At 32.1% G+C, this 13,570-nt stretch overlaps 1 protein-coding gene across 1 annotated transcript in view; it reads right to left on the bottom strand.

Annotated features, from left to right (window-relative positions):
* Nucleotides 1-13,570, bottom strand: part of Klp31E (kinesin-like protein 31E) — a 222,190-nt gene that overhangs the window by 10,526 nt on the left and 198,094 nt on the right. The window contains exons 17-22 of the mRNA XM_085947437.1: nt 12,547-12,765; nt 5,923-6,082; nt 3,986-4,097; nt 2,880-3,063; nt 1,341-1,505; nt 24-144 (exon numbers count right to left, since the gene is read on the bottom strand). Of these exons, the coding sequence (XP_085803563.1) occupies nt 24-144; nt 1,341-1,505; nt 2,880-3,063; nt 3,986-4,097; nt 5,923-6,082; nt 12,547-12,765 (961 nt within the window). The remainder of the gene's footprint in view (nt 1-23; nt 145-1,340; nt 1,506-2,879; nt 3,064-3,985; nt 4,098-5,922; nt 6,083-12,546; nt 12,766-13,570) is intronic.

Here is a 13,570-nt window from a genome sequence, read left to right as displayed (position 1 = left end):
GGAAGTGTGTAATTTTTTCTGACCTTGATGTAGTGATCTTTAGATCCGGTGACAACAATATCGTCAACGTCTGTGAGTGGTCCGACCGCTAAGCACATAACTGCGGCTTGATGACCTGTTGACAACTTCCCAGTGCAGTCAAACCTGGGAACAAGATATATAATTATCATGTAAGTGCATAGATAGTCATACTACTTAATAATGAAACACTTGCCACCTAATAAAGATGTTGAATCTTCTGCAAGATGGAGCCTTCTATAAAAATAGTTAAAGCAAGTCTCAGTTTGGCATGTTTGTATACAAAAAAATATGAGTACATCCTCATTTGAGAGTGTGTATGAAAATTAGTACAGTATTCCCAGATCTTTTACTTATATTATCTGTAATCTTGGATATAAAGACAAAAATGATGAAAATAATAAGGCTCCGGAAAGAACATTGTCAACTATGTGCAACAAGTAATTATTCCTGAGTTAATATGTAATAAGTACTAAAAAAATTACCAGGTGGTGGCGCTACCTGTCAACATTCTTTGATGTGGATTAATTGTTATAATTTATTATAACACAGATTTTTGGATTAAACTCATATTTAGACTGAAAAATTATCAATCAAATTATTATGAGAGTATCCTATCATTTATTTTGTTTCATGACCTGATTAAAATTAATGATTCCTTTGTTTTTTTGTTAGTGTATTTATCAAATTTAGAATTTGCGTATCTTTTCTTTGAAGTTACCCAAGTCAATACGTCATCTCCCTGTCTCACTCTCTCCTGCACATTTTACATAATATGATTTCTCTCATGCGTTACAGATAAATCAAGACAAATTATATAAGGTAATAAAATAACTACAAATTATTGATTCGAATTTGAATCGATTGTTATTTTAACATTCTTCTTTTCGCATTCGTTCCCTCATAAATGAATCGAAAATTGAGATCACTTTGAAATGCAGCCATGTTTTGCAGATTTACGACACTCCACGCCTAACAGATTTCTACTTCTTTTAGAGAAAAGTGAAGGCTGCCTCTAGTGAGTACCTTCACTAGGTCACTTCAGTATGCTGATAATCTTCCTTCTGTTTTGTCTTCCCAGAAAAGTACCCAAAATGAGTCTCGTCCAAAAGAGAAACCACATTTTAAAGGCATGAACTGCTTTATTTTATTTTACCTTCAGGGTGGTTTCTGATTTTCCACTACGTGACACTCAATTGACAGTCAATATTAGAATCACTAAACTTATTTTCACTGATCAGTTAAATTGGTTACACATTATAATGATAATGAATATAAAAATAGACAATCATAAGAACAGTGATTTCATTGTTTATACTTACATGCGCAAATCCCACACTCGGACTTTGTCATTGGATGTGGTGTAAAGAGTATTGCCTTGCTTGTTCAGCATGATGTCATAGATCTGAGATTCACCAGCCGGAAGTTGAACCGACCTGGACACAGCTGCGAGGGGGACAATGCTGCTCTGGGTTATGCCCGAAGAACTGAAATGACAAAAATATATTAGTATATAAAAATTACCTATTATATCAAAGTAAATTCACTGAATTTGTTTATTCTAGTTATAATGAATAAAAAACACTACATTAAATTACTATTTTTGCAAAGGGAATGCAAAAGCATTTTAAGACAGGGCAATTAATAGAACTCCACAGTGAGGATATGTAGACCATTGATATAATTAATACATGGATAATCCCTCACACATAAGATCTCAAGATAAAAGTGGCCACGTTAGCAGAATAAATCAGACATGAATGAAAATCTGCAATAAACATCCTTATTGTAATGTAAATCAATATTATTTTTAACTAAACAACTTGTATTTTTATAATAATATTTGGCAGACACCTGTAGACACGTTAGCAGAATAGAAAAATATTGCAGAAAACACATGAATGCAGATATGCAAGAATGACTGTTATTGCAATGTAGGTGGAAATATTTTTTTAACATTATCGAAGTTATTTATTATTTTTATGGATAAATGTATGCATCATTTTATAGTAGGATTATTGATGAAAAAAATGGTGTGTACATTTGTCTATATAAATAATAAATAACTGAAGTAGGCTGTTTCAATATATTCTTCTGCAAAATATTTCAAATGTGAGTTAGAATAGCTGCATTCAGCTGACGGTCTGTATTTATCTGTTTACGGATAAATGAAATTAGTATATAATATGAGTAGAGACAAATGTTTATGGAAAAGGTCATATAGAAAGAACTTTTTTATTTTCACATGGATTTATTAGTAAATCAATGATATTGAATTTCTTCAACAATGTTTGTTTTTGGCCATTTGCTTGATCTATTGGGTTCAAAAGGAATTATTGATTGAAAAAGACGTAAATCACAATTTTTTCGCCTAAGCAGAGCATTTGGGCCTTCAAGGAGTAGAGATTTTATTAAAAGACTTTTTACGAGGAATGGTTGGTGGCCATTCGCCTAACCCAATAGGTCTCTTGCTCCGGATCAAACACATAATATGTGAATCTGGTCGAACGTAGATTGCAAAACACAATATGTGAATCTAACCCGACTGCGAGATTTGGGTTTGTGACCCGTGAAATGAGAAGTAAATGTCATATCCTCCCTTAATTTATTACGGGCAAGAATACATGGATTAGAAACATATTATTCTTAACAAGGAGTAGGGACGTCTCGATGACTGATGATTAGTAAAATATGCTGAAGTCAATTTTATAAATGACACCGATTGAAGCCTACTTCAAGTAAACTTAGCTAAAAAAAGTTGGTTTCCTTTTACTGACATTACATATAAAAAAATCCTTTCAAAATTCTTATAATAATCTAATAAATAAAAGTGACACTTTGTAAATAATAATGATTCTCACCAGAGTGTTTTTATAGCTCTATCAGGCGACGAACGAAGATCCCACACCCTGACATAAGCACCGGACACACTGAAAACCAGCCTCGTCAGTGGATCATACCGGACAGCCACCACATTGTTGGGATGGCCAACTAAGGTTTGTTGCACTTTACCAGTTGTCAGATCCCATAATTTTACCGTGCGATCTGTACAGAAATGATAAATATTCAAGTAAGAACATGTATACATACTAGAGGTGAGTTGGAAATACTGTCACCAGTTTGTGTTCTCAAGTCTCGGATGCAAACTACACATACTCAATACTTGTGGCCCAATAAACTTGTTCCAAAAACGAATCATTCGCTAGTTGGTAGACTTTCAAGTATATTTTAATTTATTAGTCTATGCACTCGAATGACATAATCTTATGTATGAACAATAGGTCATAAAATTTGTGTAATTGGCAGCACATTCCCTCGACATGATAGCTCAAAACATGTTTAAAATTAAAAAAAAATCATTGTATATTCATTTTATGTTAACAAGAATATTATAACCTAACATAAAAACAACTCATAAATTTAAAATGTGTTTAAAATTTTATAATAAATGAGAAATCATTTCGAAAAGCAATGGAATCAGCTCAGTGAATTTATAGCGATTCTATTAAAGCCGATGTTTTAAATACAAGTAAGTATTTTGGAACAAGTTTCGATACTAAGTATTTTTTTATACTGGTACTTAGTCTTCAAAATCGACCAGTTTTCCCACCTCAATACATACTATTAAATCAAAAGTAATAATGGTTTCCATGATGAATGTGACTTTTATGGTTTCGTTGTTTTCCAAGAGTCAAATTATCTGTAATTATCTACTTTAAAATATCATTTGCTAATCAAATTGAAACATGTCGATGTTCGTCAGTCAGTTGAGAAGAAAATTTGCTCTTTCTAAAACTCATTGTAGAAAATGCTTGTTCGCAAATGAATTATATGATAATTCCAAAATTATATGCATTCTTCCATGTAAATTGGGGTGTGGGATTCAGATCTTTCCATGAGTAGTGGACAGTTTTCATTATAAAGTTTTAAAAGTAATAATTATATACTGTTGTTTGGTACAACTTACCTGCAGCAGCACTTAACAGGAGATCTTCGGTGGCGTGGAGGGATAAGACAGCCGTGTTGTGTCCTTCCGCTATGTGAGTACAATGGAGAAGGGCCCGATCGGCTTGTTGAATCTATTCAAAAATATTAACACCCGTTTAATATATTGTCCATAATCAATATAGATGCAGCTTTCTTTATCTTCTAATCAAACTAAATTCTCAGTTCTTTAGATACTGTTATCTATCAGTGTCAACCATTGCTTTACTATATAGGATAGGCCTTTGGCTAAATTCATATAGATTTGATGCATACTCGTTTTCTGATAGTTCGTAAATTATTCAGACCCATTCATTGGTTGACATATTGGTATTAAATCGTACGCTGCCAATGAGGTATCGCCTGATTAGTATGGCCTGGTTTTCAGCCAATGAGATTTAATATTGAGTTTGCTCAAACTGAAGGTGGGCAAATGGACCGTTTTCATTTGTAAGAACATTTCAATAAGCGCAGTGAAAAATAAACCTCATAGGTTGGTGTCAACAATGAAGTGAATCACAGTCATAATGGTGCATCCATATTTTATTAGGACTGAAAATAGTTTTGTTGGTAATTTAACCCATGGTGTCGTAGTTGATAGAACGCCCGTCTCTGAAGTAATGAGTAAGGGTCCCTCATCTGGCAAAAATCACATGTTGTTTTTAGCATGTGTGTTTGATCCAGAGCCAATGAGCTTGTCATAAAAATAGTCTGCTAATATTAATCAATACAGACCCATAATATGCTTAATCGATTAATTATTATTTGATCAACTAATGACGCAATACAAAAAAGGTAAATTAACATTTTCTCTCTTAAGCGGAGCATGTGGGCCTCCATAGGGTGAATATTATTAGAACAGACTTTTTTAGAAATATTATAAACGATTGCTCAACTCACCGGGTCCATCGTCCATGCCTTAGATTAAACATACATTAGAAAAAACAACATGTGAATTTGAACAGAAATACCAAATATACCCTTCCCCATAAAAATGTCCCCTATTCTATATTAAAAATTTAATCTTAATATCAACATGGCCCAGCTGTAATAATGTAATAAAGTTGACCAGCCCTGCCTTACAAATAAATACTTTTCAAAACGAACACGCTTTCTTGGCGTTCTTTCAAACCGAAACCATAGGTACCTGCTCGCTCCGAGGTAGTAAATAACATTCAACCTCAAAACGTACCGAGCTAAGTTTAAAGTTAAGGTTTCGAAATTTCTCAAGTAACCCCCCCTGCCCCTCTCTCATATTGCTTCCCTTATTGAGAGTTTTCAAAAAATCAAAGGAGTACAGTTAGTATCAAGATGACCGCCAAGTCGACATAAACAACCCCTAGCCAGCCCCGTGGCGCGACTGACGCCTTGGACAGCGCAATGCTTCTTTCAACCCTTATAAGAGTGCAATCGTTATCGTGTTATTAATGAATAATGTGTGAACTTAACCACGTAAAAAAAAATGTAAATGTAGTGCAAACCTAATTATTATGTGCCCATAATAAATCAACCCCTAAAATAATGTCAGTGCCGTTCCTAATCTAAGACCCCTTTAAATGAAATTAATGTAATAAGATCAATGCTTGTGCATGTTTGAGTGAATAAAACTTAACTCTGCGCGGAGTTATCAAATAAAAATCTGTGTTTATTAATAATATATTTGTGTCGACCTACAATGTTATGCAAGCCACCACCCAACACACATGTCTCTCTCTCAACATGCCTAAAGTATCAGGAACGAAGAGAATCCCCACACGTCTGTTCCCCGTAGGTATTACCAGGTACAAGGTACACGATTCGAATCTGAAGCGATCACTCTGCCAGTGGCTCATATAGCGAAATATATAATATTGTAGATAGTTTATTGGTACAAACTTATTTATAACTATGACCGTACATTGTGTGTAAATGAATGCATACCTTATTGTTGGGGTATTCCCTGATGACTCCTCCGATGAGGTGATCCTGCGGGCCGGTGTTGCCGGTGAGGCGACTGAAGACGTTGTCGTCCCGGTTGCCGGCCGCTCTGCGGTTGGCGGGCGGCGACCCGGGTGGGGTTCCGGCCTCCAGGCCCGCCTCCCTGTCGGGTTAGTGGGCATTGCCGCAAGCATTAGTCACAAGCACAGGCATGTTAGATTGCCATCGCAAAAAAAAAAACAATTTCATTTCTCTTCCATCTCATTGTCATGTGGTGTCTATGGGTTTATGAGAGGTAATTAAAAGCCACACGTGAACACGTTAATGATTTGTAAAATGTATGAACACGCACTAATGTCAAACCAAGTTATCTGTAATGGTTTTTCTGTATGTGAGTTAATTTGACATAATATTTTAATTTGTATACATATCATTAGGATGCTATGAAATGTGGTCGATGTATGATTAATATTTTACTTGCAATGGGTTCAAATTACCTAATTTGTTAGGTGCAAAACTCACAGGAGGCATCAGGGTAACTACTCAACTAAAATACAGTCCACTAAGTATAATAGGATGGAAGGAGTGCACCGGTTACACAGTTAACGCGGCGATGCTTCTTACGGCATAAGTCTATTTTTTTTGTTATTGCTCATGTCGTTCTGAAATTTCGATTGATTGATTTTTCGTGGAGTTTCCAAATAGAAATGGAAAAAAAAAATATGCAGTCGATTTACTTTCTGAGGCAAACATTTCTCTATGCCTAATAAACCTTTCGTGTAGTCCACGTCGCCTCCTGTAGGCTTTCTCACTTGAGTCAAATGAAGGAAATCTTAAGAATTGAAAATATTGGATTGCCACTATATGATATACATAAAAAGTAACAATACATTCAGTTAAAATGAAAATAATATGTTAAGCTGAAATAATGTTTAGAAAGAAATAAACTATGTCTCTATTATAAAATTTAGATTAGGTATTTATCCACTGTTTTATAAAATGGGAGAGAATAATATTATGAATACATAAATGGGGGAAATTTTAAATATTGATTGAATACGAAAAGAAATGTTTTATTAACAAGTTTCTGATGACTTATATTTAAGGTTGTTTAAAATAAAGAAAAAAATACTGAGAATGAGTTTTGTTTTGCCTCATTAAAGATACATTATACATGAGAATCATCAATGTTTTTTTTATATGATATGAGTATGATTTGCATTTTTAAATGAAGCAATTGATTTAAAACTGATACTTATTGAGAGTTAAAATGCAAATAGAGGACTGATTGATTGTATGATTATAAATTAATTAATTAATTGCCAATAATTGTAAATTAAAAAAATCTATTAAACAAACAAATACATAATACAAAAATGTATTTTAAATCTGTGAATAATATAATTATTTGATTCTTGTTAAGTTGGTAATGATGATGTTAAATACGGGTCATTGGGTAACGCTTTTACTTAATGATTAAGAACATTAGAGAATTTTTTTGATTAATTTTTCACATACAATTAAAATTATTCTGTGATTATGTACTTGCTTAAGTCTATGGTCTTTTTGAATTAGGTGAAGTTAATTATATCAATCGGCAATGGCTAAAACAGCAGTAAATTCAACATTGTTATTATGTATATTTATAAAAGACCTATAATAAAAAATAAACAGTGTCAATATATTGTTAAGAAAATTATTATTTAATATCCAATAAAGAATTTGTATGTAATCCAAAGAATAATAAATAACACCAAATGCAAAACAAAAAAATAGCTACTGCCCAAACCATTAAAACAACAAATTAAATTTTGTTAGTAACATTTTCTAAGTCTACTGAAGCAAGAATGTAGTCATTACTTTAATATGCACATGGCAATGCCATTAATCTAATGAATACAAATCATATATAACTATACTTGCAATTGCGTCTTAAGAGAGATTGTACAATGTTTTTATAAGAAAAATAACTATCAATGAAGTTTGCTTTTTAGGTATACAGTTTTCATAAAACATCTAACAATAGGCTTCTGTCCCGACTGCAATTTTTTATGCTCTACTTTTACTACGCCCATTGTTTACACTTACAGGTAGAGTACCTAGAATTGCTGCAGAAATTTTATATTTTGTGAGAACGGTTTCGAACTACGATGGGTGCACATTTTTTATTATTATTCATGATGGCCGAGCGTTTACACGTCCGGCTTATAATGTCATGGGTCCTGGCATGGAATCCCAGAGTATGGACCTAACAGGTTGAGTAAGTGGCTTACATCCATTTCTTATGGAAACATAATCTGTTATTACAACCTCCACCCTGTGGAGGCCCATATGATCTAATTAGGATCGGATATAGTAAAAAATAAAAAGAGAATTTTACAAAGCTGTATATTATCTGAATGAATTTTATTGTAGGCGGTTACCACACTACCTATTATATGATATTGGCATCATTTTGCTCTATTTTGAAGCGTAGCATAATATCCAAGATTGAAGCCTACAATACGATAATATTTAAAAGCAGAAAAAACATAATGAGATAAAAATTTATTAGATTTATTACACCTTGGCTGGGAAAAAAAAAATGATTAGTGATAATGCTTATGAAATTTACAAGCAGAGGCCACTCATGTCTCCTTTATATTAGCTATTTTTAAAAACAATACGTTTATTAAATTAATGTTGCAATATTAAATTATCCACAATAGATATAATCACTGATTCATAGTATGTTTGTATCTTTACTCTCATGGACATATTGTATAAATACTCAAATGATGACCAAGGGTTAGTAACATGCCACTAAGTAATACAACTATAATTATCTTTGTGTAGATAACTTCATACATTATTTGGTTAGAAAGTGTCGTGTTGAAGAATAGTGTAAATTGAGTGTTTTAGAATAATAAAAAATAATATTTGAACATTCATAAAATCATGCAATATAGTTTTGAATTAATAAATAAATAAACAGTCTTGTTATAAATAAAATGGTCTTTATTGTAATATAAAATTATACACAGAATTTGTGACTTGAGTAATGATAGATACGTACTAAAATAATAATTGTATATTCATAATATATTAAATATATTTTTACAGTTATTTGATATTAAATCACTTGAATGGAAGAAACGTGCCAAACTCATTGAGCATTATCATAAAAAAATATATGAAAATATTTGGCATTGTCAACTGCTGAGACAAAGATAGCAATAATTCAAAATAAGTGTTTTGGAATGTGTTAATAATTATTTCACATTAAAAAGTGTTTGTCTATCACAAGACAGTACATCTTAAAGTATAAATAAATCCGGCGTAAAATTGGTTTAGATATTGTATGTGCCCACGGTGGCCGAACGGTCACCGCGTCGGCTTATAACTTTATCAATGTGTGTTTGGACCTATAAGTATAAACATACCTAATAGGTAGAGCAAGTGGCTAACATCCATTTCTCGTAAAAAAAAATCTGTTAATAGGTCCATATGATCTTTTTAGGATCGAATATGGTAATTTTTTTTTGAGTATAACATTATAGTTGAATTTTGATGCGGTTTAAATCGTAAACTGCAAGTCATTTAATTAAATACGAAACTAATGGTATTTATTTAATAGCAAGCACATAATAAATACAGATAATCTGTTGTTAACTCTAAATATCTAAATTATTGACTTACCAACTTTTGGCAGTTTTTTTGTTGTTGGAATATAATTTTGAAATATCCTTTTTGAGACAAAAAACTCATCAGTACCTACATCCATTCTAATACTAGAAAATTAATCTGGTTAGGTACAATAGTTTCTTATACAAAGCCACAAATTGAGTTATTGCCATCTTTGTTTGTGCAGTCGATATAATACGTTTTTCATTTCCGTAGCAGTACTTCAAATCTAATAGATGCCTATAGTATTAAAGCAAAAAAAAAAAAAAAAAAAAAACATCTGCAGGGTAAAGGGAAAGCGTCTAATAGAAAAAAATCAGCGTTGCAGTTAGTCTTTGTCCTCCGTAATGGATAATTCGGTTAAGAGACTGAAAATAAAAAAAAAACAATACAGGAAACAAATTCAACATGTATCGTAGTATTGTGGTGGCAAACATCCATTTTGAATCGAACACTGAAAAGCACTGAAGCATTTTTATTGTAATTAATTCCCAGAATTGTAACATGCACAAGAGGCATATCTGATTTAAATCAGGCTCATTGATAGGCGGACACGATTAAACGAATAAAGAACTAAACTATAGGTACAGTGGAACCCCGATTTTACTTGCACGGAATTTACATTTCCCCCGCTTTTTGCATGTAGTATCTGCAATACCATTTCATTTTAGTACATCTAATTACCGATTTTATGTTTTTATTACTCACAATTTATGTCTGAAATAGTCAATCAAAAATATGTGTTAAAATTAAATTAATTTAAACATATTCAATTCAATGCATGACAATTGAAATGAATTCCCAACACATGTGTTTGTTCTATCTACAGTGTCCAAGAGATCAAAGTTATAAAATTGGATTGTATAAATTTGTTGTTTTTCATTGTATTTTCTTTTTGTTTATGCCCATTCAAACAATGAAAACAAAGAAAAACATTATCGGTTCAAGAGAAATGAAAGGAACATTCTAGAAACGGTGAAAGAATGTGTTGATATAATATGCTCCAACCAATTTGTATGATTTTTAATAAAAAAAAAATTTATGTTTTCCTTTTATTAAGGTTTTTTTGTCAGTCCCATCAAAAATGTAAAATCGAGGTTTCACTATAATATCAAACTGTACTTCAAATATACAGTTTACCACAATTTATGGTGTGGTAGTGGCCTATATATTATGAAATATTTTATAAAAAAATTAAATTGTCGATTTAAGTTTCACTTTGTTAAAAGAAATCAATCGAAAAATAAATACTTTTAAGGAAAAATATTAACTAGATTATAACAATGGCTAGTTAATTTTGTATTGGTATTCAGTTCTTACTGTCGTTTAATTTTGAAGCACCTTTAAGCTGGGTGTGAATAATATTGGTAAATAAAAAGTGCACAACACATACATACACGCAAGTCAATAACACAGATCATGCAATCAACAGCAAGTTTACATGCGATTTTACAAATATAAACATAGGGAAGCTTTCTAGCTATTTGATCCTAGACAGAATACACGTCCTGATTTCAACTAATTAAATACGTTCTGATAATCCCTAGTGTATATTTCATTGGCTTTTATAATAAAGCATTTTATTAAAATTTTAAATTATCCGAAATAAACATAATATAATATAATGAATATTAAACTATTAGGAGGTGTATAAAATGTGCCTACCTATCTGTTGTCTAATTTTTGGAATAATTTATATTCACAATTCATAGAGTATGTAACAATCATAAGATACCATTCAATAGTATTGTGTATCGATGGAATTATAATTATTTGTGTAATCTGTCAAATATAATAATATGTAGATAATAGAAATACAAGACTGACTTTAGTTTTATCAAAACATACTAATAATTCTGTGGTTTCAAGAAAAAAACCAGATAGGTCAAAATATGAAGTTGAGATGTATCCATATGACATTTAAAAATAGTAATAAGGAGATAAGTCAGTAAAGAATATGATGCTAGGAATACTGATTCCGACTTATCTCCTTGTTCTTTTAGGGGGAGTGTAATGCTACTACGGGCATCTAGCAACAGAAAATGAAACATGCAATTCAATACAGATTACAAATAATTTACATTTTTTTGTTCTAATTAATCAATGTGTATATTATCTAAAAATGTTAATAAGAAAAAATATTCGCCAATTTAAAAAAAAATGTTATAAAATGTGTCGTCTCCTTTTATTATTATGTTTAGGTTATACAATACTGAAGCTCGATTTGATATAAATAAAAATAATTTAAAATTATAAAAATTCTTATATTTTAGAAAAACTAATTAAATATAAAATTTGTTAAGCTATGAATTATTCAAAAATCTCATTGTTATCGAAATATCTTCTTACAGTATAGTTTAATGATAAAAAGCAACCATTAAAATAATATGTAATAATATGAGGAAACCATTCAACGAACGCATATTTTATAATGGTTTTTTTATTCGCAGTTCATTACTGAATTTAAAAAAAAATGTTGTTTTTGGATATGTATTGATTAATTATAACACTCTAAAATGGTAATTGTCAGTAATATTGCATGCTTCATATTTTCTCTAGAATAACCATAGCACTGCACTTAGACTTAATAAATATTATATGGTAGTAAACAAAAGTCAATTTCACATTGTTTTGACTTATCTCCCTTTTCATTGACACCGCAGAATTGTATATAATATACAAGCTATAATACAGCAACATAAAAATAATGAATCATTATGTCATGACTAGAGACAACCGATTTACGCTTCTCCCTTCAGTTACTGAAGTGAGATATTCGGTGGTCAGATTCTTATAACGATTATCAATATCTTCGGGTGCGAGTAGTAGCATTACAGTGCAGTACCTACACCACCAAAGTATCTGTTATCTAAAGGGATAAGCGTAACTGGTGTATGCCTAGTGTGGTTTGTGTAGAATAGTTTTTTGTTGAAAGCATCCCAATTATGTGATTAAAGCACTTACATGGAGCCCGGCTTTCCTATCAGAGGATGCTGCATGGTGAAGCCTCCCGGGCGCTCGGGGAATGTTCTACGGTTTAATCGTGGCGATATAAGCGGCGGTGCATCGGCTGCATTGTTTAAATTGTAATATGTCTTTCTAGCGAGGAATGGCGATGGTCGGGTCATATCGGAGGGTGAGTTTTCGGAGCCCGACAGACTTCTTTGCGGCATCAGACCTCTGCTGCATACAGAAAACATGTGCGAAATGGGTGGTTGTGCTCAATAATGTGCCCCATACGTATTTCGGTATGATTCAACTAAATAAGCTTCACACTGGTGTAAAGCGATACTGTACAATTTTTATCCAACGGTGTCATCCCAATTTCAAAGCAACGAATTTACAATAATCAAAAAATAAAATAAAACTAAGCGACTAATCATAATATAGTATCAACTAACTTTGTAATACTTCTCAGTCAAAGAGTTTGGAAAACATAATGTTCCCACCAATCAAATCTGCCATAAATTTTTTTACTTCTTCTTTTGACCATGTCCGATCCTAATAGGATCATATGGGCCGCCACAGAGTTGAGGTTTGTATTAATAGATTTTTGTTTTTACGAGAAATGGATGTAAGCCACTCGCTCAACCTATTAGGTCCATACTTTGACTTCAACCACACAAAAACAACATGTGAATTTTTTCCAGACCCAGGATTCAAACCCAGGACCCACGACATTAAAAGCCGACGCGTAAGCCGCTCGGCCATCGTGACAGCCACAATACATGGTCTTAATCAAATGTATCAAGAGGCACTAAATTTTGATGCGAGGCATCTTCGGTTGTTTATGTCAGAGAATGTTTCAGGAGCAATTACCTAAGACTGAGTTTTGATTGAATTTACTGGAATTGTGGTCACGGGAGAGAGGAGCAGAGGCAAAAAATAATATGGTAATAATATAAAACATAATATAACAAAACTGTTGAACATTTTAAATGAAAATATCTTGCATCAATAAGGACTATAACTAGAAGTTTTTGTATGA

The sequence above is a fragment of the Rhyacophila brunnea genome, unplaced genomic scaffold (assembly GCF_057557595.1).
Source record: "Rhyacophila brunnea isolate RB1 unplaced genomic scaffold, BYU_Rbru_1.0 scaffold_2, whole genome shotgun sequence".
Classification (NCBI taxonomy): Eukaryota; Metazoa; Arthropoda; class Insecta; order Trichoptera; family Rhyacophilidae; genus Rhyacophila; species Rhyacophila brunnea.
The sequence above is the reverse complement of the archived record's forward strand: the minus strand, read 5'-3'. Positions and strand labels throughout refer to the sequence as shown.